The sequence below is a fragment of the Erpetoichthys calabaricus genome, chromosome 2, assembly GCF_900747795.2.
Source record: "Erpetoichthys calabaricus chromosome 2, fErpCal1.3, whole genome shotgun sequence".
NCBI classification, from domain to species: domain Eukaryota; kingdom Metazoa; phylum Chordata; class Cladistia; order Polypteriformes; family Polypteridae; genus Erpetoichthys; species Erpetoichthys calabaricus.
This window is the reverse complement of record NC_041395.2, coordinates 109,454,986-109,478,503: the sequence shown is the minus strand read 5'-3', so window position 1 is coordinate 109,478,503 and position 23,518 is coordinate 109,454,986. Positions and strand designations below refer to the sequence as shown.

General features: G+C 35.9%; 1 protein-coding gene across 23 annotated transcripts in view; it reads left to right on the top strand.

Annotated features, from left to right (window-relative positions):
* The window catches only part of LOC114645325 (uncharacterized), a 239,951-nt gene that overhangs the window by 132,244 nt on the left and 84,189 nt on the right, over positions 1-23,518 (top strand). For 4 of the 23 annotated variants that reach the window (XR_007934091.1, XM_051922676.1, XM_051922675.1 and 1 more), the window contains one exon: positions 1,172-1,215. The exons of 7 other annotated variants lie outside the window; for them this stretch is intronic. Coding sequence is in view for 13 of the 16 variants with exons in the window: in XM_051922676.1 (XP_051778636.1) it covers positions 1,172-1,215 (44 nt within the window). In the remaining 3 variants the exon portion in view is untranslated. Of the gene's footprint in view, positions 1-1,171; positions 1,311-5,025; positions 5,167-8,916; positions 9,049-11,727; positions 11,805-13,636; positions 13,681-14,178; positions 14,668-18,885; positions 19,046-21,866; positions 21,974-23,518 lie in introns of those variants that run through there. 12 more of the 23 variants (XM_051922681.1, XM_051922689.1, XM_051922677.1 and 9 more) reach the window with 9 other exon arrangements.

The following is a 23,518-nucleotide window of genomic DNA, read 5'->3' as shown; positions in this document are numbered from 1 at the left end:
GTTTCTATTATTTCCTTTATTCTTTATGCTTATGTTATGCGCCTTGTGTTTTGTGGTTGGTTTCCCGAGAGGTGGTGCCACCTGCCCAATACCACAAGGGACTGCTCTCAGCCGTATACAGCTGGGGGTAATCCACAGTTCCTTGTGGTTCATTCTAATGCACTTGAGAGTTGGTTAGTATTCATTTTGATTCTATTTGTGTTTTTTTGGGATTTATTGTGTTTTTTTTACCTTTTTGCTTTGTTCTTGACCACACTTTGGATTTCACATTGGAACATTTTTTATACAGTATTTCATTTCATTTCAGTTATTTATTTAGCACATTTAAAAGACAGGTATCAACTATAGTGCTGGACAATAAAATCAACTAAGATGAAACAAACATTTAGCAAAGTAAAACAGAAGAGTAAAAAGAAACATTTTAAAAGGAATACAATGACTAGCAGATTAAGAAAGTAATTCAAGCAGAGAACCACAATCAACTGGCAGCAATACAAAACAAACCACGACAGAATGGACAGCTGAATTTATAGTCTTTAAAATGACTCAAAAGCCTGAGAAAATAAATATGTTTTTAAATTTGATTTAAAAATATCTGTTGTGGAGGATGACTTAATAAAAGATGGAAGACTGTTCCAGAGTCTTGAGGCAGCTACAGAGATGGCCCGGTCACCTTTAAACCTCAAATGAGAGCATGGAACAGTTAAAACATCTGATCAGAGGACCGCAGGGCTCAAGAGGTAGAATGGAGGCTGACAAGGTCAGAGATATTGGTTGGAGCTATGCCATGGAGAGTCAATGTTCTGTTTTTGACTTTGTTCGCCTTGTCTTTTGCCTTTTTTAGGAAATTTCTTTTTGATTTTTGTGCTCCTTGGAGCTCCTTGTTGTTACAGAAAATTTTTGTAAAGAAGAAATCTTTTTAATTAACATAGCTACACACCCTTCATCATGTCACACAAAGGCTTCAAAGTCATCTCCCTGAAAGTCCAGAGGGCAACAATCCTAAAGCCTTTCTAGATTCCTGAACGTATTATTTAAAAGTAAAATGTGTAATAATTTCATTTTAATAAACTAATGGTTTCTTCACTAACAAAATTAAATATTTTAAAAATTATATATATCATTTATATATGTTTTTTTCATATATTTGTTTTTGGATTATCTATTTCAGTGTTGAAAACGAAGAAGCCCTCGATGCTTTTGAAACCAAATCTTATGCAGAAGAACATTTACTATCTAGCTTTGAGCTATCAAAACAGAACGAGAACAGTCTCTCAAGTCCTTTGTCAGAAAGTGGCAAAACTGATCTGGTAAGTCAAAACGAGAAATAAAATTTTTTAAATGTATATAATTTAAGGAAAGGTACAGTAACAATAAGATCCTTATACCCAAGTGTAGCACTAGAAAACTTTCTCTGATATGGCGAACTTAAGGCTAAGTAACCTGAATAAACTAGACCTCATGAATTAAATATTGCTTTAGGCAAAGGAGCTTAACTTTTAACATTATGTTGTCTTAATTAGACTACATTATAAGATATATGTAATCATAGAAATGAATATGGAAATAAAAAAAAACTAAGAAATTAGTTAACATTTTATTATTGAACATTCTTCTACAGTTTTAGTTTGCCAGAAGCACATCTATGATGTGTCCTCCCTTTATCGACTTGGGCTGTACAAGATCACTGTGTGAAATCTAGGACTACCATCTACTGATCAGTCTCTTGCTACTACCAAGGTTATTGTAGTTAACGAAAACAAAAATCAAAACTGAAACTATTAATAACAAATATTTTCATTACATAAAATAATCAACAAAATTGAAATGAAAAACTAATACTAAATGAAACTACTAAGGTAGTTGGAAAGACTAATAAATACAATACAATAATAAATTATTAAAAATTATTTTAGTTTTCCTCAGAACCGGACTTACACAAGGTTTAACCTGGGCTGCAGGGGTCCTGAAATTAATCAAAATATGTTAATAAGAATTTCATATTGGGTTTTTGAATAAATGTTCCTACTTTTAGTCTTTAACCCTTGTAACTTTTAACTCTAAAACAAAGTCATCCACCACACGCTGCCTGCTTATATTCATCCAGTGAATGGCGGCTGGTGAAGAACGGTGGGTGTTGGCACAGCATTTGTGGTAACAGAACATGCTGAATAAGGGCCTGTAAAGTGTGTGATGAAGAAAGCAATTAACTGTGAAATAACAGTGACAGTTCTTCTCGAGCTGATAGTGACAGCATGATAGATTCTGGTTCATGGGTTAGTGAAGCATACCAAGGTGATGATTTTGCTTTGAATGTGCTTAGTAGCCTTCAAAGCTACTCTTCACTGGATCTGCTGGGCTCAAGAGAGAAGTATTAGATTCAGATAATCCCTTACAGAATTTCAGTCTGTTCATGAACGAGGACATGTTAGCTGTAATTCTGACTGAGCCCAAGATACAGTATGTATACAACAATTAATACTGCAGTATACACTAAGCTAAATTCCAGGCTGCATGAGTCTGTTGTCCATTATGATGAGCTGCCACATTTGTTTGCTCTTCTTGTATATCAAGATGTAATTCAAACAACTGAAATCAGAATGTGCTGGACAACAAAACATTTACCGTATGGACAGAAAACTTGCGAGTGAGTAGTGTTTTAGTTTATTTCTCAGGTGTCTGTTTTATATTGACAACAATTCACTTGCCACTTCGCACAGGTGAAATCCTGTTTGAAAATAACAGACAGACCAGGTTAACATACATGATCAGCACACTGCTGACCAATCACTTTTGCTTTAAAAAGATCGTTGTAAACAATCGTTATAAAATTCCTGAGTTGGAAATATCTTTACTGAACTACAGGTAGGTAGGTAGGTGAAAAACTAAACCTACTAATGTGTTTTTGTGTTTATTCTTTATTTATTAATTTGTCTTTTTTTAGTTTACATTCACAGCTCAAAATACCTGATATTGTGAAAACAATCCAGAATTATGTTTTAAAATATTTGTCCCCCTTTTTTTTCAATTTTTTTTTTCTCTCTCTCTCTCTTAAAATAGATAGTTGAAATATTATATTCTCTTTGTTCTTAACATCAGCCATGTCATACATATTGCACACCAGGGATTTGTCCTGCCTTGTATACAAAGCTACTGAGGTAGGCTCCAGGTTTCCTGCTATCCTGCTCTGGATGAAAAAAATAATCAAGAAAAAGGCTTGCATCATTTGAAAGATTATGTAGCTGTAAAGAAAAAGGTTTCTGAATTAAATTAATTTTCTTCTTTCAGAACTTTTCTTTAAGAACATATGGCTTTTTATATTTTTCTAGTATATCAGTTGCTTTTGTTTTATACACATTGTGACCACTAGGGGGCATTGCAACACCCCAAACCCCAGACACAACTGCACAGACACAAGACCCAATATACTATAATAAAAAAAGTTTAGTACAAAAGGCTCCAAAAGTGTCATAAACACAAATATTCTTTTTCTTTCTTTCTTCTCCACTCCTCTCAGGCAAGCTTTGTCTGTCCTCCACAGCTGACTCCAACTCGCCTGGATGAGGTCAAGCAGTTTCTTTTACCCTGGACCCAGGAGTACTTCCAGTGCTAGGGCATAGCCTGTTGGAAGCACTTCCAGGTCAAACAGAAGACCTACAAAGAAGTAGGGCTTACTAATCTCGGGAGCTCCTCCTGGTGATCCACACGGAATTCAACAGGGCTGCCTTACGGGACTACAGGTCCCGGTATGTGAAAATCCTAGCCAAAGAATTATACCATTTAGTGTATTGGGGGAGCAATTGGTCCAAAAAGGTTAACTCCCCCGATTCTACCATTATATTTGCCACCCGGCCAGGTAAGGAACCTGCAGGGACACCCACGTATCCACTTCCATTTTGGTATCTTGTGCTTGTCTCCTGTCAGAGACAGGACCATCCTTGCCTTCTTTTTCTTGTTTCTGAAGGGCTGGCCTCCTATCCAAGTAAAGAACTTTGCCCCATCCCGGCTGGGACCCCTGCCCACATCCACCATCCATAATAACATTTACTGTATATGGTGTGGATGAGGTGTGTCAAGGCTTTATCCATTGTAGGTTATACCTTATAATGGCCACTGGTTACACTGAGCACATGCTATAGACTACACAAAGTCAAATGATCTAAAGAAAAGCTTAAAATAAGTAATAAAAATTATTATTTTCTTCAAGAGTTCAGCAGGTTGATACATGCCACTAGGAAATTGTAAACCATGTCATTAGAAGCACTGACACTGATATGAAACCTCTAGGGGGTGTAGAAATAATAAAGTCAGACAACCCCGAAAATGCACCTGCTGTATAACACCAAAAGTCTTTACATTTTCATACTGCAATTTTGCTTCTTTTTAATACTAAAGATGGATATAATTATGTGGCAGCATTTGTCGGTACAGCAAATCAGTTAACACTGCATGCAGCTCAGACACACCAGAGGGTTAGTGAGAGGCCAGTTCTTAAATTTCAGGTCAGCAAGGAGTAGATGTGTTTCATAATCTGGGGCACTCAATTATCAATGAGATGCTGCAAATCTCACAGAAACTGACCTACTCAGGGCTTAGCAGAGTGCTGCATGGTCAGACATGCAAGTTAGAAATCCACTGCACTCTGTACACATGACGATTCTAGCCCTCTAAGCCTGGAGTTACTTACCACGAAAGTTTGAGCTCTGTCTCCAGAAGTGATCCTAACCTAATCCTGGTTCTAACCTAGGGATTAGATTCAACAATGAGTGTAGATGGCTTTTTTAAGAGTAGGACAGAATGCGTATTAGAAAAGGGAGAAGGGAGATGGCAAGTTTGGGAAAGGCACTGAAAAGCAGCAGTGAGGTGGCCAAATGAGCTGGCCATTCCCAAAGGACAAGTGCAACAGCAAGTTACTTTTGGTTTCATATCCATAAAAAGAATTATTGCCGTACTTATTTGATGTTTAAAGTGTTTTATTCTTGTTAAATTGAAACACCATAATTAATTTCCTTTCATATCACGTAGGTTCTGCTTGGAGAGGCCACAGACCTGAATGATGACTTGATGAACAGAATGTCACAGAAAAGAGAAGATAGTGGAGAGCTTGTATACTTAGAGCCAGACTTGGATCAAACCAGTCCATCCCCATTTATTCATAAATTGCAGGTTTGTATTTAACTATTGAAAATGTTAAATATGGTGTGTGTGATATGTAATTTTGATTGTTTGAAAATGATAAACCACTCAGTCCAATGGTCTTATTTGATAAGCTCATATCAAATTTGTCCCAGAATTTCATCCAGATCTTTTTTAACAGAGTTTTCATTCTGAAAGCAGATTCAATAGTTAATTCAAATGACTCTGATGGACCACCTTTACTGATGCCTGTAATGAATGTTATTTAACATTATGGTTTCTCTGAAATTATATTTTTTTTGTATCTTATGTCTGAGGTGTAATCAGACACGGATGAAAATAGCAACCAGAAAATGAAAACGGTAAACAAGTGTCAAGCCTAACCTCGGCAATCCTATCATTCAACCAAGTCAAGAATTGTAATCTAATATCAAAGGCAGAAAAACAAAATGTGTTTGAACTGGAAAATTGAACATTAAAGTATACATCCAATATAAAGTCTTTTGTTTTCATCCTCAAACTCCAGTAAGTTATAGACAATTACCTTACTGTTAGTGTTAAGATATGCATAATTCCTCCAAACAAAAAACCCTAAATGATGCCTCCAAAGTAGCTGGGGAGCAGACCTTCAAAATAGGTAACTGATAAAATTTTATTTTAAAGACCAAAATCCTGTTGCAAAAAAAAACCACAATTGGAAGAGTCCATCAATCTTTAGCTTGTGTAACAAAAAGGCAATCGAAGAATCTTTATAAAGTAAAAGATCTATTTCACAAAATATGCTCTATAGTAGAACAAACTCCAAAGAGCACAACAGGTCCAGATGAAGTTGCTTTCACAAAATAGATAATCCAATGACAAAAAAGTTGCAAAAACACAAATCCAAAGAGAGGTCAAAAAACAGAGTACAAAGGTAAAAAAATCCAGTAAATCAAAACCACAGCAATAATCAAAAGAGAACTCGCCAACACCCACCACATACAATGTAGGGCAAGGAACTGTGTGTCCCCTTAGCCTTTAGAGAGCTGAGTGTAGTTCCTCAGTGGTGCTGGACAGGTAGCCCCATCACTTGGAGAACCACCCACAAAATAAAAGGCACATGGTCAAAGCATGGACAAATAGAAATTAAATAATAAATAAAACTAATTAAAAAACACACAGAAAAATACAAGTAATACGCATTGTAAAAGGTGCTATATACGCGCCTGACACAGACTGACATGGAGGCACGTGTAAAATCAACAAAATGATTTATTTCTTCTTCAGCTGAGGTCCACGTCTTCCCCGTGTCCCTCAGCCCTAACACAGTCCCAAGCACACCAAAATAAAGCACACCACACTCTTCTTCCTCCACCACTCCTCCCAGGCAACCTCAGTCCTCCTCCTCCCGACTCTGGCTCCTCAGTGTTGGCTGCTGGCTCCTTTTATAAGGCACCCGGAAGTGCTCCAGATGCTTGATTGCCGAGTTCTGGCTGCACTTTCGGGTGTGGTGAAAACACTGCCCATAAGGACCCCGCTGCAGCATCCCCTGGCCGTGCCTGCAGAACCCAACAGGGCTGCACCAAACTTCAATTTCCATGGAGCCCAGCAAGAAACCAAGGCACCGCTCCAACCCAGGGGATTGCCATCTAATGTCCAGGGGGAGATATTGAATAGTCTATGGCTGCTCCCCCTGAACATATACTGAAGGGGCATCCCAGCTGGGCATAGGCCCCAGCCGTCCGCCACAGCATAAATAACAATATCAAGATTAGCTCACACAAAGTTTAGACTTTGACTTTGATTTTCCTTTTGAACTTCTTAACAGACCTTGTATATTTAGAACATTAACTAATGGCTCGACTACTCTTTTAAAAATAGCTCAAAAAAGACTTTAACTGAACTCACTTAAAAAACTGTTCATAGGACATTAAGTATACCCCTTATGAATCCAAAACTCATCCTTAAATTCAACCACTAAATTGTGCATTGTGTTGTAACTTACTGTATTGCTTTTGCCCAAAATATAGTAAAACATAGTGTCATAAATAAACCATGAAAAAAATGCTTTGGTATATGTCCCCATAATTCATTGGCTGAACCCACTGAACCCAGTTAATCCATTTTATGGGGTGGCCACAACTCGGAGCCAACTTTACATGTGGCTCTAGACAGCAAAATTCAGTACAATTTGTTTTTTGAGAGTATTGTCAGATCTTGTCAGATAAAGCAGAGTCAAGTTGAGTATGTCATAGATGGAGAGTGTGTGATCACCAAATCAGTTGTTCATATAATTGATTAACCCGTTTTAAAAAATACATGTGGAATATGTTTTTCACCCTCCAGATGGAATATTTCTGTTGAAAATGCTTTTGAGGGTTATAGTAACACACAATTGCTCTCTTTTCCTTTGTTCCATTGAGTTTGTAGAAGCATATTTCTACATTAGTCATATATTTTCCATATTGTCGCCTACCAATAGACACACAGAATTTCACCAGTGTGAACATGACAAACGGCATACTTAGTACAGGATCAGTTTAACACCAGTGGTTTGGCAGGGTGGTACCTCTGGTCCTTCATTGGTATACTCTGATTCTTTAATAACCCTTATGTTCTTCTTTAAGATTCTGACCTACTCCCTCCTTTAAGAGTTATGACCACAGAAATCATGAGGACTTGGATCATTCTTTGCATGTTTTTTTTTACATTTTATGGTTTTAATTTTTAGCACTTGTTTTCTTTCATTGTTTGTTTTTCAGTTTGTGTTGCTTTTCATATGAGAACTGAGCAAAATGCTTCTACTTTAGTACTTGAAAATATAAATATGTCAAGCAACGTGCTGGCAAGTAAAATCTAAATGTTTTAATTGAAATATGTTTCTAGTTATGCTAATACATTGCATCCTTAAATTAAGCATGTACATTCTGATTAGTGCTTTGCTCAGTGGTTTATGACAAGATGTATGGAGTGAAGGGTAAGTAATGTCACTAGCCATTTGCAGTAAACTGCCTGCCTAGTTGTATAGATATGTTGTATGTAAATCTGAAATTCCTTGTCAAGACTATGACTGTCAGTGTTAGCCAGTTTCTGAACAGCACACTTGACTGAGTTACACTTGGAGCACTGCTGCACATTAAGAACTGACTCCTGTTGTACTGAAGGGACAGCAGGTTTGAGTAGATGGATCTCTGACCTGCTGTCCCCTCTTCAAGGGACAGGCTAACCCTATCCCAGGAAATGTTATAGGGAACTGTGGTTAATCTTGGCATTACATAGGGGCCAGGGTTTAAAAGAGACTCTCAGCCAGAAGGATAGTGAACTTGGAGTCACAAAGAAAACTAAACAGTGGTGTAAAAAATGGGAGGTTGAGAGGCGAGATACATTTGAGAGGTGTTGGAGATGGAAAACTAGGCTGTGGCATCATTGTTTGAAGGGGAACAAATTCTCTAGGAAGTTTGTTTGACAGAGGCTTTGTTAGTCGGCTTGGAAGGTGATTGTGTTTACTGTTTTTTCCCTTTGTTTTCCTACTTTGAGCTTGTTGCTTTGTTAACCCTTCTTGCATTTATTATTTGTGTAATAAACCTTCTTATTTTGGTTATTTGGTCTCATTGGAGTCTTTCCTTTGTTTGGGGAGGCAAAATAGGTACCATTTACTGTTAACACACTATATAATATGTTGATTGTATATTGCTTGTTTTTCATTATCATTTCTGGTGATCTGAGCATTACTTCATTCTTAATTTTCAAACCATATGCATATGGATGGAAATTTTATCGTATGCATTGCTTTGATTTTAGCAAATGGACACCTCAATGGCAGATGACATTTTGTTTACAAAACTAATGCTATATCCTTCAAGTGAAAAGGAGGAAACAAAAAGTGAAGAGCAAGAAGACCTGAACTCTGCCCTGGAAATTGCAAGAAAGAAGGTGAGGGTTCTGTTTGAAATTCCTGTTTGTTTCTTCAAATCACTCCTATGCTTCTTGAATTTGCAGTGTGAAACACCTTTTCTATGTGTCACCTTGACCTAGAACTGAACAACTAAGAGATCAAAATATTAAAAGTATGTATTATACTAAAACACAAAGGTAACGGTGATGATTTACTGCAAAAGTACAGAGCAAGGACCAAAGTTACAAACTCCCCACAAGGAAGGAAGGAAGGAAGGATAGACAGATAGATACTGTACCAGTACCCATTGCAATGTTCAACTCAATTAATTCCTAAATAGTGCATCGAGTATAGATTCATATCACTAATACGTGTTGATAAATATAATACAATAATAGTAAAGTCCTACACTATACAACATTAAATCCATATTAAGTTAAACATACAATAAAGCAGAACAGAATCACAATAGTCAAGCATAGCAAAATCATGCCAATATAAAGTAGTGTTAATATAAAAAGTGAAGTTTATCCAGGTGATAAAAGAGAAAGGGGCAATAAAAACTCCAATTAAAGGTATTCCTGTAAAACATTAGAATATTACAAATGTTTTGAGAAGAACAGATCATTCAGCCCAACAAAGCTTGTCAATCGTATCCACGTAATTTCTCCAAAATAACATCAAGTCGAATTTTGTGTTCCCCTCAAATCTTACTCTGTACCACAGGGGTGGAAAACTCCAGTCCTGGAGTGTTGCAGTGGCTGCAGGTTTTCATTCTAACCATCTTCTTCATTAGTTTTTACTGCTAATTAACTTCATTTGCCTTAATTTTAATTAACTTGATTCAGGCCCCTTAGTTCGCTCTTTTTCTTTAATTAGCTACCAAACAATAATGAGACACAAAACAAAGTGCCACATGACCAGCTCACCTGTGCCCATCACACAATATCTGAAAATAATGAAAGGTGAAGGCCTCAGTAAGGTTTATCTCTCAGGTCTCCAAAACATTTTGACAATGTTCTTAGAAAAAACAGAAAATTAAAAGTTATGGAAATGTCTGCTGTATCAGAATGAGAGCAGCAACAAGCCACAGAATTAAATAACGAGATTAATTAACAGCAAGAATTGGCTTCTCATTAAGAAACTGGTTGAAGTGAAATTAGTTGGGAGTTTGAAACCCCAATTTAGCTGGTCAACTGTTGACTTGTTTCACATTTGATTTCTGTTTGGCTGTCATTTAATTGAGAAAATAATTAATTCAAAGCATTGAATCCTTAAAAACAGGCATATTAAAATGAAGGGAAAAAGAAGTTAATTAGCAGTGAAAACTGGTCACTGATTAGGAAAAGGGTTAGAATGAAGACCTGCAGCCACTGCGAAATTCCAGGACTGGAGTTTGCCACCCCTGCTCCACCATTTTGTGAAATTAACCCTAACAAGTTTCCAACTGTTCCAAGTTCCAACTGTTCCAACCCTGTGTTCTTGTTGAAATCATTTTAAATGAATGGCCTGAATTTGTCATACCAATTTTTTTTTAAATAAAATCATTCATGTCACCTGTTAATATCAATTTTCTTAAACTGAAAATGTTCAACTCATGTAATCTTTCCTCATACTATGTACAATACCATGTAGTCCTGGAATCAATTAATGAACTAATTCAGATAACCAACAATGACTTTCTTTGCAATTTTGATCTTTATCTTCCAGTTGACTGAATTCTATTGCGTTGTGTTGGCTAGTGTTTCATTTGCTTTAATATCCTTCATTCACCTTTCAAGCCAGTCAATCATTTTCATAACTATGGTCAATCAAATGTCTTAATCTTCTTTTTATATAACTGGCAGCCTTCTACACATGTCATACATTTGTTACATTTTTCATCAACCTCAATTTCTTCAGTGCCCTCTGTGTCCAGATATTATAAGCTTCTGCTTTGCCGTTTCTTGGTATCCTCCAGATGGCAGAAAGATTTGACCATGAGTTGGTGATATTCTAGTAATGTTCTGCTTTTTTGTGCTTTATTTATTTATTTACATTCCCAGGACATCATCAAAATCTACCCCAACATTTTCAGACTTTGTTTGCAGAATGCACAATGTGACAAAGTGTAGGTTGTGCTTGACAAGTAACAATTTAAAATACCTCATTACATTTTGAAAACAGGACATTCTTGTGCATTTATTTTCCTTATTTCAACTAAAAGGGCCTTCCATCCTAAGACATGGAATGATGGTTCCAGTGCAATGCTTGGAGCAGCCTCACATGCAGACACGGAGTAGATGCCAGCAGAATCTCTTTCAAGAAAGAAACCAGCCCCCTACAGGGCACCAAGTCCATGTCTGGGCACCCTGTATAGGCACTAACAATCAGTCATAAAATGCCAGTTTACAGTTACCAGTTAACATAATCTGAATGTCTTTGGGATGAGTTAAGGACGCTGGAGGACCCTGACAAAAACACTAGGGTACAAGGGTGAAATCGGCACCTTGCTGTTGTGTTAAATTTCCACAGCAGTATTTCTTATTATATACTGGACATATTACACAACTTGTATTTATTTTTTCAATAGATACGTGTTGTTGATTGCTGAATTTCCATCAGATTTTTCCATCATATGTTACGAGGGTTGCATTTGTTGAGATTCTCTTCATGTTGCTTTAAATTTTCTGGAATCAGTATTACTTTTTTTACCTTTTTTTATTGTTGCATTTCAGATTGTGGCCAAAGAAAGAGAGGTAATAGAATGGCAAAGAAAATACGAAGAGAGTAGAACTGAAGTTGATGAAATGAGGTAACCAGTTTAATGAACAAATTCTAATAATATAATTAATATAATTTTTCTAGTCACTTTTAACATTATAGAGCTGGAGTCTCCCAGAATGATTGGGCAAACTGATAGCATGATTAATCTATATATTAGCCACCCTGATCTATAAACTGATGTATTTCCTTTAATGGGTCAAGAAGTTTCAAAGTCCATCCTAAAAGCATTTGCAGCAAAGCAGGAACCAATCATTCTATTACTCACACCAAGCGTTATATTCAAGGAAAATTTCTTACCTGAAAAAAACAGCAACTGAACATGGGAACAATGTGCAAATTCTGCTCAGGTAGTGATGTGAGTTAACAGTGCTAACCACTTTAAAAATATGCCGCCTCATTGTGAATCACTCGATCTCTGTTTTATATAACAACATTAACAGAATCAACATCCCAAGGCACTTTGAAACAATACAAAATTACAGATGAGTACAATGCAAAACAAAAAAAGTAAGAAATGTATCGCTGGCTAAAATCTGGACAACCATCTGACAGACTTTCAGCATCAGTTGTTTAAAAACAGCCATATAAATCCAGGAAGGATACAGTATAAATCTAAAAAGCAGTACTAAAGATGATACATCAGTGAAAAAAGGAGATAAATAGGTCAAGAAAAGTTACAAAGAACACATACACCAGGATGCAAGGTAACAGAAAAGGGCAAATTGAGTAATTTTGGTCGGAGTTGCCATGGGTTTAGTATCATACTGTGAGGTGGTGACAATATTCCCATTATTAATAGTTGTGATCATGCACCTTTCAAGAATACATGTAAGAATACATGTGAACTGACATTTGAGCTTGAGTTTTTAACTCATTGACAGCCACATGTAAGTCGAATGCTTTTTTTTTCCCATTTGGTTATATTCTTGAATAAAAGCGCACATGTTTATTTGATATTTGGACTTCACACATCATACACTTCTTGTCATTATTAGTATAACATTGAAAACGTTTCTGCTTTAGTATGTGTTCAGCATTTCTTGCATTTCTTACACTTACCTAGATCTTTGTAGACACGGAACACACATGAAATGCATGTATTCCAAATAACGATATACTGTATAATATACGCTATACAACTCCAGGCACATCACACACAGATAAGGAGCCTTAGCTTGAGCTGAGAGAACTTTTTGCCCGCAAGCTGAGCTCCATCGAGGGGGGTATTGGGTGGAATGGGACAGCAGGCTGCTTGCTGCTTGTGCTGATCAACGCATTTACAAAACAAAAGACGCTGATGGAGAGGTGCAAGGGGATTTAAGGTGGGCGGGATTACAAGTTTTTTTGTAGGCTTCAGGAATTCTAGTGTTAAGTGATGGCACCAACCCCTGACTCAGAGTGGAATTACCATTTGATGAGCTCTGAAGTTGTCTCCGAAGCACACGTGTGTGACAATATATAAAACGAATGTGAGCAATAACCACATGCTGGAATTAGTTACCTCAGAATGTTAAGACTTGTGTTCAAAAAGGACTTGATAGAAACAGAAGAATTACTGATCGTTAGCAACTCGACTCTATTGGCTGTCAGTTGCACTATTTAAATTCTAAGCTAATATACAGTATAAGTACTTTTAAATGGATTTGTGGGATTTTCCTATACTTTCTTGCTTCACGTCTGGAGATTCCACAATGTTAAGACATGTTGTAAAGTAATCTTGAATGGGCAATCTGAAGTACGTGTTTTAGCTGCAACATGGTGTCCTCAAATTCAGTACATTTTCTTTGTTGTATTTATTTCTTTTTTATTCACAACAGTTTAAAGCTTTACTCATTATTTTTTTTTTTTTGCTTTTCACAGAAAAATAGTGGCTGAGTATGAGAAAACCATTGCACAAATGATAGGTAAGCATTCCAGTATGGAATTCAACATACCTGACACTTTAAAAAATATTGATTATCATTTTTTTTTTCTGTTTGTTTTACTAGATTAATTTTTCAAAAGGTTGTATTACTTGTATTACCGAGGACCCCCACTGGGACAAGATTATAAACTACTAGCAAATTGTTATCTACTATATCTATAATGTAGCATGAAATCTTAAACAATATCTCGGGTGAAAAAAACAAAAATTTTGCCATCAAATTATTTTTCTATAGATTATGGATCTTAGATAAATTATGGAGTTTGTGTAAATTAATAGCACTGTAGTTGCCAAGGTTTTAAAATGGTAATGCCCTATTTAATAACATCAAGTTAACAATGATCAAATCAAGAAAAAGGGTATACCATGAAACACAGTGAACCTAGCGCAACATCATTTAAAGAAAGTATTGCATAAGTTCTTTAAAAGCATGTGTCTACATACTGTATGTACTGTATATGTTGTTTATTTCTGGTAGGTTCATCTCCAAAAAGGATGCATAAGTACTGTAAGTCAGTTGATAAATTTTTTTTACTTCACACTTTTCATGGCCACAACATTACATGGCACTTTACAAGGCAGGTGTTCACAGGTCAAAAATACAATCGCTGCATCGCTGCTGTGCTATTGTTACAAGTTTGTGACGTTCATTTCCTGCATAGTGATGCACTGTCAGGTAAATAGCTGGGCATTTAACTGAGTGCTCACCCTGAGTGTGCTGATTAAGGTTCATTAGTCTTGATTTACCTTCTCTGTCTAGCTCAGGTTGATTCCTATACTTTTCCACCGAAAGCCCTGAAAGAATTTGGTGTACAGTACTAATAACCACAAAAAGTCCTTGTACTCCTGGATAGTACTGCTGCTTGGTCAGACCTGATGTCCTCTACTGTATATGGGAAGATGTTTGGGGCCTATATGCCCATTGTTTCATAATTTCTCTTGCACTGTTTTTCTTTCCTTGTTCGTCCCTTGCATCTTGACAGATGAGAGTTTTCGTGATTATTATTATTAGTATATTACTATTCAATCTGAATTGATATATAGGAAAAAGGCAAAATCTTGCTCTTTGTAGTATAATTCTTTTAAAACACTTTGAACTGCATTTAGAATATGAAATGTGCTACATAAATGGATGTATTATTAGATTTAGCATTAGCAGTCAACGTTGTTGCATCAATTTTATTCTGCTTATTTGCACGATGAAACATGCTATAATCTATAGATACTGTATGGTATAGTTAGGGTGGCAAAAATGCCTCTTTTTTTCTTGGTTACCTTATTTAGTTCCTGAGCAGTGTGTTTTAAAACTATATATCTAACTTTTAACATAACTGAAGAGATGACAGGAACAAGAGTTTAGCTAACATTAGAACTATGTGTATCAGGATAAGTGTAATTAAAGGGGACCCATAATAAGAAATTCTAAATATTTTGTCCATTTTTCACACTTTATGGGACACAGTGCTATGGCCTTTTATCATATTCAGCTAGCTTCTCTTATATTGGAAGTAAGGCTTCATAATAGATGAATGGTATAGCTTTAACAGAAATTCAAAATATTGTTTTTGTTAAGTTTATGTTAAGCTCAGTTGACTTAAAATAAATCACCTGTGAAAAATGCTATATTATTTAATAATATCACCATCCCTAAAGTGGAAAATCATAAACTACATGTGAAAAATGCTATATTATTTAATAATATCACCATTCCTAAAGTGGAAAATTTTTTGCACCAAGAACAGATGTCAGTGATAATTATAATTCTACTATAACAATATTCAGCTGCCCATGTTATTTTATTTTAGACAAGCCCTGTCTAATGTTGATGTGTCATTCCATCCATGGCTGGTTCTTTTCTTCCACCCGCTGTTGCCAGCTCCCCATAACCCTGACCTAAAAGAGTACATGCAGAAAATCGATGGATGGAGTGTTGCTTAGCATTGTCATTCTTTCGAATTATATTGTACGTGATATGGATGTACAGTATATGGCATGATACCTTGTATTGGGAAAAAAATCAGTCAAAAATAATCAATTTATCTTAATTCTATATAGTGCTTTGACACAGAGATCAATATCATAAGACACTTTATAAAGCACAATTAACACAATCTTTTATTTTTAAATATGTAGAACACATATAGCACATTCAAATTACTTTTTTAATATATAAGAATACTATTCCATGATTCCACTCTAGCAATGATTATAGTATTATTGCTTTTGAAATTTTGTTTGGTTTTTTTTTTTTGCCTTTTGCATGCCTGCTTTTTTAGTTTAACATTTTTAGAATTGTTACAGAAAGAATTAAAGAAAAAGTCAAATTCTTTTTTTTTCTTTAAAAAACATCACTTTTTAAGACTTTTTCTTTCCTCCTTAATACGATATATATTTTGCTTTTGTGTTTTTTTCTTCCTACATTTTGATGAAATCAGGCTTTTCTGGTAAGTAACATTTTTATACAGCCTCATATTTGGCTGAAAGTTTTCATCCATTCTGGTACTTGTCACTTTTTGTCCTTTTATTTTTTGCAAAGTTATTGTTTCATATTTTCATTTTTATGAGCATTTGTATATTTCACACCTGTTCACTTTTATTATATTCAATACTGTATATGTTTACAGCATAGCAGTTTACTTGATATAATATCAGAAATACATTATCTGTTAGAAATGTTTGATGGCAGTATGGAGAATTCATCTATATAACTTCTGTAGACACGTTCTTCTTACTTTAATTTGTGCATGCATATCACCGTGTGTATTAATATATAACTTACAAGACACATTAGTCATACTATATACAGCACATTACTGATATAAAGTAAGCATTGAACTTAATACGTTTATGCAACTTTCTTAGGACAATATAGTGAGTTGTTCCTTATAGGGAAATAAAGAACAGCACACAGTCTGCCTCACTCATTCTTTTTCACAGTACTCTGATGGGTCATATCAAAAACGCGCTGGTCTAAATAAACTGCTACCATTAGTCTGCCTGGAATAAAGGAGGAAGTGTTTGTTTAAACAGCAGTGCATTTTTGGGGAATATATTGCAGAGAATATTTAAAAAATGTGAAAAATGCTATATGTGTGAGAGGTGAAGAAATAATGGCTCATGTTATGTAGCACTTGTCTTTTCTTAAATGGCCTTAATTTTTAGATAATACATATTTATGTGTTACTTTTTCATCCTGTGATCTAACAGCATGTTACGTTACCTCAATACATCCATATCATAACATTATAAATACTTACAGAGCAGTTGTTTTGGATTGTGAATATCATCCCTCCATCCATCCACTTTCTGTTTCCCATTTAGGGTGATGATTGCTTTGGTAATGGCAAGTGCACACTGTAGTGGAATTACATGCAAGGAGGTCTCCAGACATTGTGCAAATCTTATTTTACTTACCTTCAGTCTAGATATTGTTATTCTCAAATGAACAGGACCTGCACTGCAGTCTTGCAACCCTAACAATTAAACGTGTAATCCCCAGGACTGTTGTTTAAATACCAGTAAATAGGGTTATACTGTTTACTCTTAAATCATGTTAGCAATATTATCGACATAGAAATAAATATTTCAAGCCTTCAATTTGATGATCTTAACAATCTCAGAATATTTCAAATTCGGATACTTTCCTCAACTGGAAGTAAGATGTTCATTAAACCGTACTTTTAAAAAGTATTCAAAATGATGTGCATAAAAGATGAAAATGCTCTATTTTGTAAAATGTTTCTCTTTGAAGTAACTGTTTTTTTAACTTAAATCAAGTCAAATTTGGTCAGTTCTTTAGGGGGCTGTAGCATTACACATAAGAGAAATTCAGAGAAAAACAGTATGGCAGATTTTGGTGTTTTTGTTTTTAGTTGTTTGGTTTGTAAAGATAAGCAAATGTAATATTTTGAAGTAAGGACAGGTTATTGACCTTACTAGATAATTCAACTCAATTAAAAGACTAATTGTCATCAACTTTATGAATACTTTGGTTAACAATAAGAGCTGTTTTGGATAAGCAGACACATTGTACAGGCACAAAATGTTCTGCTCAGGTCAGTGTATAGTAAAATGGAATTCTTACTATCATGTCACAATCAGAAGATATTCTCAAAAATGTACAGAAAATGAGTTCTCAATTTTTATCAGCTTGGAATTGTTTGCAGAATCATTTCTAAAACTCTTGGTCCCCACCAAATCACCATTACAGTCATGTTACCAAAATGGGGAAAGTTTTGGATGGTAGCCAACCAATATATCCTTACATACTTGGAAAATAAGAAATATTGGGAACAACAGAGAAGACGAAAGATGACGACAAACATAAATTCTGGAGAAAAAACTCATAAGTCAAAGCTTACTGAATGTTATAACAACATGTAGACACAAGTGTTATGACAGGCATGGAAGACTGTAGTAATTTATGAATTGACCGATCAAATTAAACTGTAATGATACAGCTTTTTGCAGTGCTGATTTGTTGCATGGGCTGTGAAAAAAATGAAGAAAACATTATACATCAAAGCTGCTGTCAGATCATTTGAAAGCCCATAGAGCTATGGGCCGACCTACCTCATTGAAATTACAGTGTATGACAGCACACTCTAGTGTACAAACATTACATTCAGCAAGTTGAACAGGGACTAATGTGTTTACAGGTTTATGAATAAGAAGAATAATTTTGAAATCTGTTGTAAATTTAACTTTATTCCACCAGATGGAGTTATGTTATCATAGTTCTTGCACTCCTACTGTACCTTAATTTCCATTGCTTCTGCATTATAAATTAGTGGTTGAGTAGATAGGGAAGGATTTGCCGGATAGCAAGTCATAACAATGATGAATGTCCTTGTGATATGAAGGTATTATTACTTGTTTACATTTGTCATAAAAAATTAGTATTGTACTTGGAGAAGGATTCTTCACAGTAGGACATCTACGGACCCCAAGCTAAGGGTGTACTCATGTGTATCAATGATGAAATAATCTCTTTATGTGCAATTTATTGATATGTTAGTAATATATTTTTGGGCTGTCTGGGGTAAACATATTTTTGAAGGTCTGTCATTCTGTGGAATTTACCAATATTGTGCACTTTTGCTGTTTTGTGGCAATTTCTGTTTAAAGAAAGTGTCTGAAAAATCTAAGAAAAATTGGAATGACATTACCTGTGTTTGTTTAACAGAAAATGAGCAGCAAGAAAAATCATTTTCTCATCACACCATCCAACAGTTAATTTTGGAAAAGAGCAAGCCTTGTCAGATCTTAACTCTGTGGAGAAGTCTCTTGCTGAACTTTTTAGAAGATATGAAAAGATGAAACAAGTTTTAGACGACTTTCGAAAGGTATCTTATATGAAGACATAAATAACATGTAAAAATATTTTTGACTGTGGTAATTGTTTGGTTATTTCTATTCTGCTTTTAAAGAGACCATTTGAATTGTAATATACTGTACTTATACTATACAATTTTCTAATTCTCTTTCTTACCTTCAAACAAAACCATTGTGCTGCTAACATGAAACACATAGCTAAATACATTCACATGGAGGTGGGAACATTCTGGGGTTTATTTCTGTTGATATTTACCATTTTGCACTCACTTTTGCAAGTTTTTGGAATCAAGTAAAGTGATAAAGTCATCCAAATAAGATCCAGTCACCGTCTAAAGTGGTTTTAAACTTGTTGGATTGACAAAAATGTTATCGCAATGCCCTCCAATGATCTGCAGCATTACCAAATGAAAGGTCTAGGCTAATATAAAAATGCAATTAATTCAGATCAGGAGGAAGAGTTTGGGTTAGCGTCTGCCCCTAGGGCACTGTGGGTATGGCTGAGACTAGCCCTAGAGCAAATGCCAGTCATCACTGAGTCACCGAAAAACATATTTTGGGAACATTGAAAGGAAAACCAAAGGAAGTAACTGAAGAAAAGTCCACACAGACAGAAGAAGAACAGGCAAATATCATAGTCATTGATAATGCTCGGTATGAAGTGGCAATGCTGTTGTCAATTATCATTTTATCACTAGCAAACATGAGGTGAAGCCTTTTGATCTGTGATCTGCTCTTGCGTAGCTTTCAGCAGTGCTGCCAAGTACAAGGTTAAAACTGATAAAAACTAGCTGTGGCAGCAAGGCACTGCAGAGAACAGAAAACATCCAGACTTCAAGGTCCTGTTTATCAGTAACCTACAAGAAAATTGGAAACTATTCACTAATCATGTACTTGTATAATTAACTGTGTATTTAAGAAGTGAAATCAAAAGCAGTAATTCAGTTATTGCCTCCTTCTTCTTCACGGCTCCACACATGTTAAGGATAAAGGCTTCTCCTCCATCCTGGACGCATCTTTTGAATTTATCTTTGACATTGTCCATATCTAGTATATGTGATAAGAGGTTTTTTTTTCAGCTGGCCAGCATGGTGGCATAGTGGATGGCATTGTTTCTCCATAGCTATAGATATGTGGGTTCAAATCATTGCCTGGTGACTATGTGGAATTTGTAAGTATTTGTCATGAATGTGTAGGTATCTCTTTGTCAACTGGTTTCCAACCACATCCTAAAGATGTACAATTCTGGTTTATCAGTGGACTGTTGGGTGAATTTTTTATACCCTGCAGCCCTTATGTTTAATTACTTGGTTGAGACTTTTTTTGAGTAAAGATTGTTATTTTATCAAAATGTTAAAAAAATTTTAACTGAACTTATAGCATGTATTATGTGACTATTGTGCATAATACAGATATCCATCCATCCATTATCCAACCCGCTGAATCCGAACACAGGGGCACGGGGGTCTGCTGGAGCCAATCCCAGCCAACACAGGGCACAAGGCAGGAACCAATCCCGGGCAGGGTGCCAACCCACTGCAGGACACACACAAATACACCCACACACCAAGCACACACTAGGGGCCAATTTAGAATCGCCAATCCACCTAACCTTTATGTCTTTGGACTGTGGGAAGAAACCGGAGTGCCCGGAGGAAACCCACGCAGACACGGGGAGAACATGCAAACTCCATGCAGGGAGGGACCCGGGAAGCGAACCCAGGTCCCCAGGTCGCCCAACTGCAAGGCAGCAGCGCTACCCACTGCGCCACCGTGCCTCCCTAATACAGATATTGAACAGGGTATATGAAAAATGTGTAGTTTTCTTCAAGAAAATGCTGAGTAAAAGAAAAAAACATAATTTTTGAATTTGCACCTTAATTATCTGTGAGCTGATTTCCCAAGGGGCACTTGTTACAGTAGGACTAAAAATTTCCAATTTATGCATGTAGTGTGATGTTTACGGCTTCAAGGCTAAAACCACTCATTGTGCTTTTTCAGCTGAATTCAGTGATGAAGCAGTTTATTTGCTGATGTTATATTTTCAGTGAGGATGGAGAATCGGAACATTTGGACTTTCAGTAGTACAGTGTTTCATTGCAGAAACAAAAAAATATGTTCTAATCCAACCAGGCAAATGTCTATGACAAACATTTCCTTAACTAAACTTAAGGATGAGAGAGTTTACATTTCAGATAAATTATGTGACTAATGTTAGTTTCAACGTAAATTTGTGAATACAGTCAACCATCTGGTTTGAGATTATTTTAGATTAGATTAGATTAGATAAATGTTGTTAATCTCATGAAGACATACAGCAACAGAAAAACAAGGATATAGACTCACAGGCCAAATAATACAACACCCAATCAATCAACTGATAAATGTGTAAATAAAAATAAATGTGTATTGTGCAGATATTTCAAAATGAGCATAAAGAGTACATTGAGAGGAAGCATTGAATTGTCTGATAGCAGTGGGCAGAAAAGACCCCCAGAGGCGCTTCTTAGCACACTATGGTGGAATGAGACTGTGGCTAAAAGTGCTCTAGAGAGCGCCTCTTGCAGGGGTGGAGGGGATTATTTACTTTATATACAAAAAATTGAAACTTAATGGTCCTGCGGTGGGCTGGCGCCCTGCCTGGGATTTGTTCCTGCCTTGCGCCCTGTGTTGGCTGGGATTGGCTCCAGCAGACCCCCGTGGACCCTGTAGTTAGGATATAGTGGGTTGGACAATGAATGGATGGATGAAACTTAATGTTATAATTACTCAATCTTGCAACATTACAGTAGCAAATTTACCATTTTGTTTTCCTACTTTTTCATCTGGCAGAATGAAGATATATTGAAGAAATGTGCACAAGAGTATCTTACACGAGTTAAGAAAGAAGAACAGAGATATCATGCTCTCAAAATACATGCAGAAGAAAAATTGGAGAAGTAAGTAATTAGCTACGGATAAATACCAGGAATAAAATGAAAGTGTATATGTCTGTTATTGAGTTAAATGTTTGATGAGCAGCTTAACACGTAAATGACTAAGTCCTAAAATATGTAGCTTTCATTTTTTCCCTTTTGGTAGGGAAGTTACCTAAATAAGCATTTGCCCTTCATGATTCCAATCAGTATATTTATGAAAATCTAGAGGAACTCCTACAAGAAGTTAAAACCATTTTTGATTGGTGGCATTAGATTATTAAACACAAAGCAGAAAAATACATTGGGGACAATATTTTTTCTTTTGGAGAGCTGATGAAGGTTGGAATGAACCTGCATTAATATCTGTGTTTAGGGAATGGCTTTCAAAGGATATGAAAGACAAGATGGTGAGTAATGGTAACTCCCAGTAGCTTTCTTGGGGAGTCCTCAATTTGGATTGAAGGTACTTGGTTTGCAGAGTACAAAAGACAAAGACAATCTACCAAGCCACTCGTAGTAAAATCACCAAGACAATTCCACTCCTGTGGAGGTGGTAAAAAGATGTCCATCAGTTTAAAAGAAAGGAGATGATATATTATGGAGGGCCTCTGAGTTCATTGTAGGAGTTCCTGATATTGAGTATCTAGGTGGGCACATACAGTAAAATCCATTCAATTAATACTTTGAATGGTCCCAGTTTAAATTAGACACTTCACAGATGTGCAAACCTTAAAAGATTGGGAAGCTGCCAAAAACTGCATTAGTGCCCAACTTTGACCCTGTTTGAAGACCCAGATAATCCTAATAAAATTAAAATATAGAGCCCAATCTATTGTTGGTAATTCAAAAGTTAGGGAATAACTACAATACATAATCTATCCAGAGAGTTGGAGTTCCAGTTGCCTGTATTCTGTATGCTTAACATTTCACCCTCTCCTCACATTGCCTTTTTGCTCTGTTGGGACTTTACAACCTGAATATCAAGAGTTTAGTAAAGTCTTTAGTGCCACCACCCCATAATCCTGTTCATTATGAATTGCAGGACAGTTACTATCTCAGTCACAGCATTAACCAGGAAGTGATACCAGATATTTTCTTGGATCTCAGAAGTTCAAGAGGTGTTTGAGAATCTTAGTCTTTTTGTTATTATCCCAATTTTAAGAAATCCTGGATGAACTAATTCTTTAAATTTCAGGTCAACATGTTTAAAATAGGGTTTGAGGCCATCCTATCAAAGAGATTTGCGGATACCAGGAAACTGCACCCTAGGGTGAAACAAAAACAAATACAACCATTATTTCTGTAGCACATTTTCATACAAAGAAGGTAGCATAAAGTGCTTTACAAGATGTCAAGGAAGTAGCTACATTCAAAGTAGAACATATTTAAATTAAATAAGAATCATAATGAATATATATGCAAAACTTCTTTAAAATCTCTAAAGGTCTCTAAATGAGAGTCCAATGATAAGGTCAGAACGGTAAGGTAGACAGAAAAAATGAAAACAAACTTGTCTGCAAAGATTTCAGGCCAAAAGACTGCAAGCCCGTTGAGAGTATGATAATT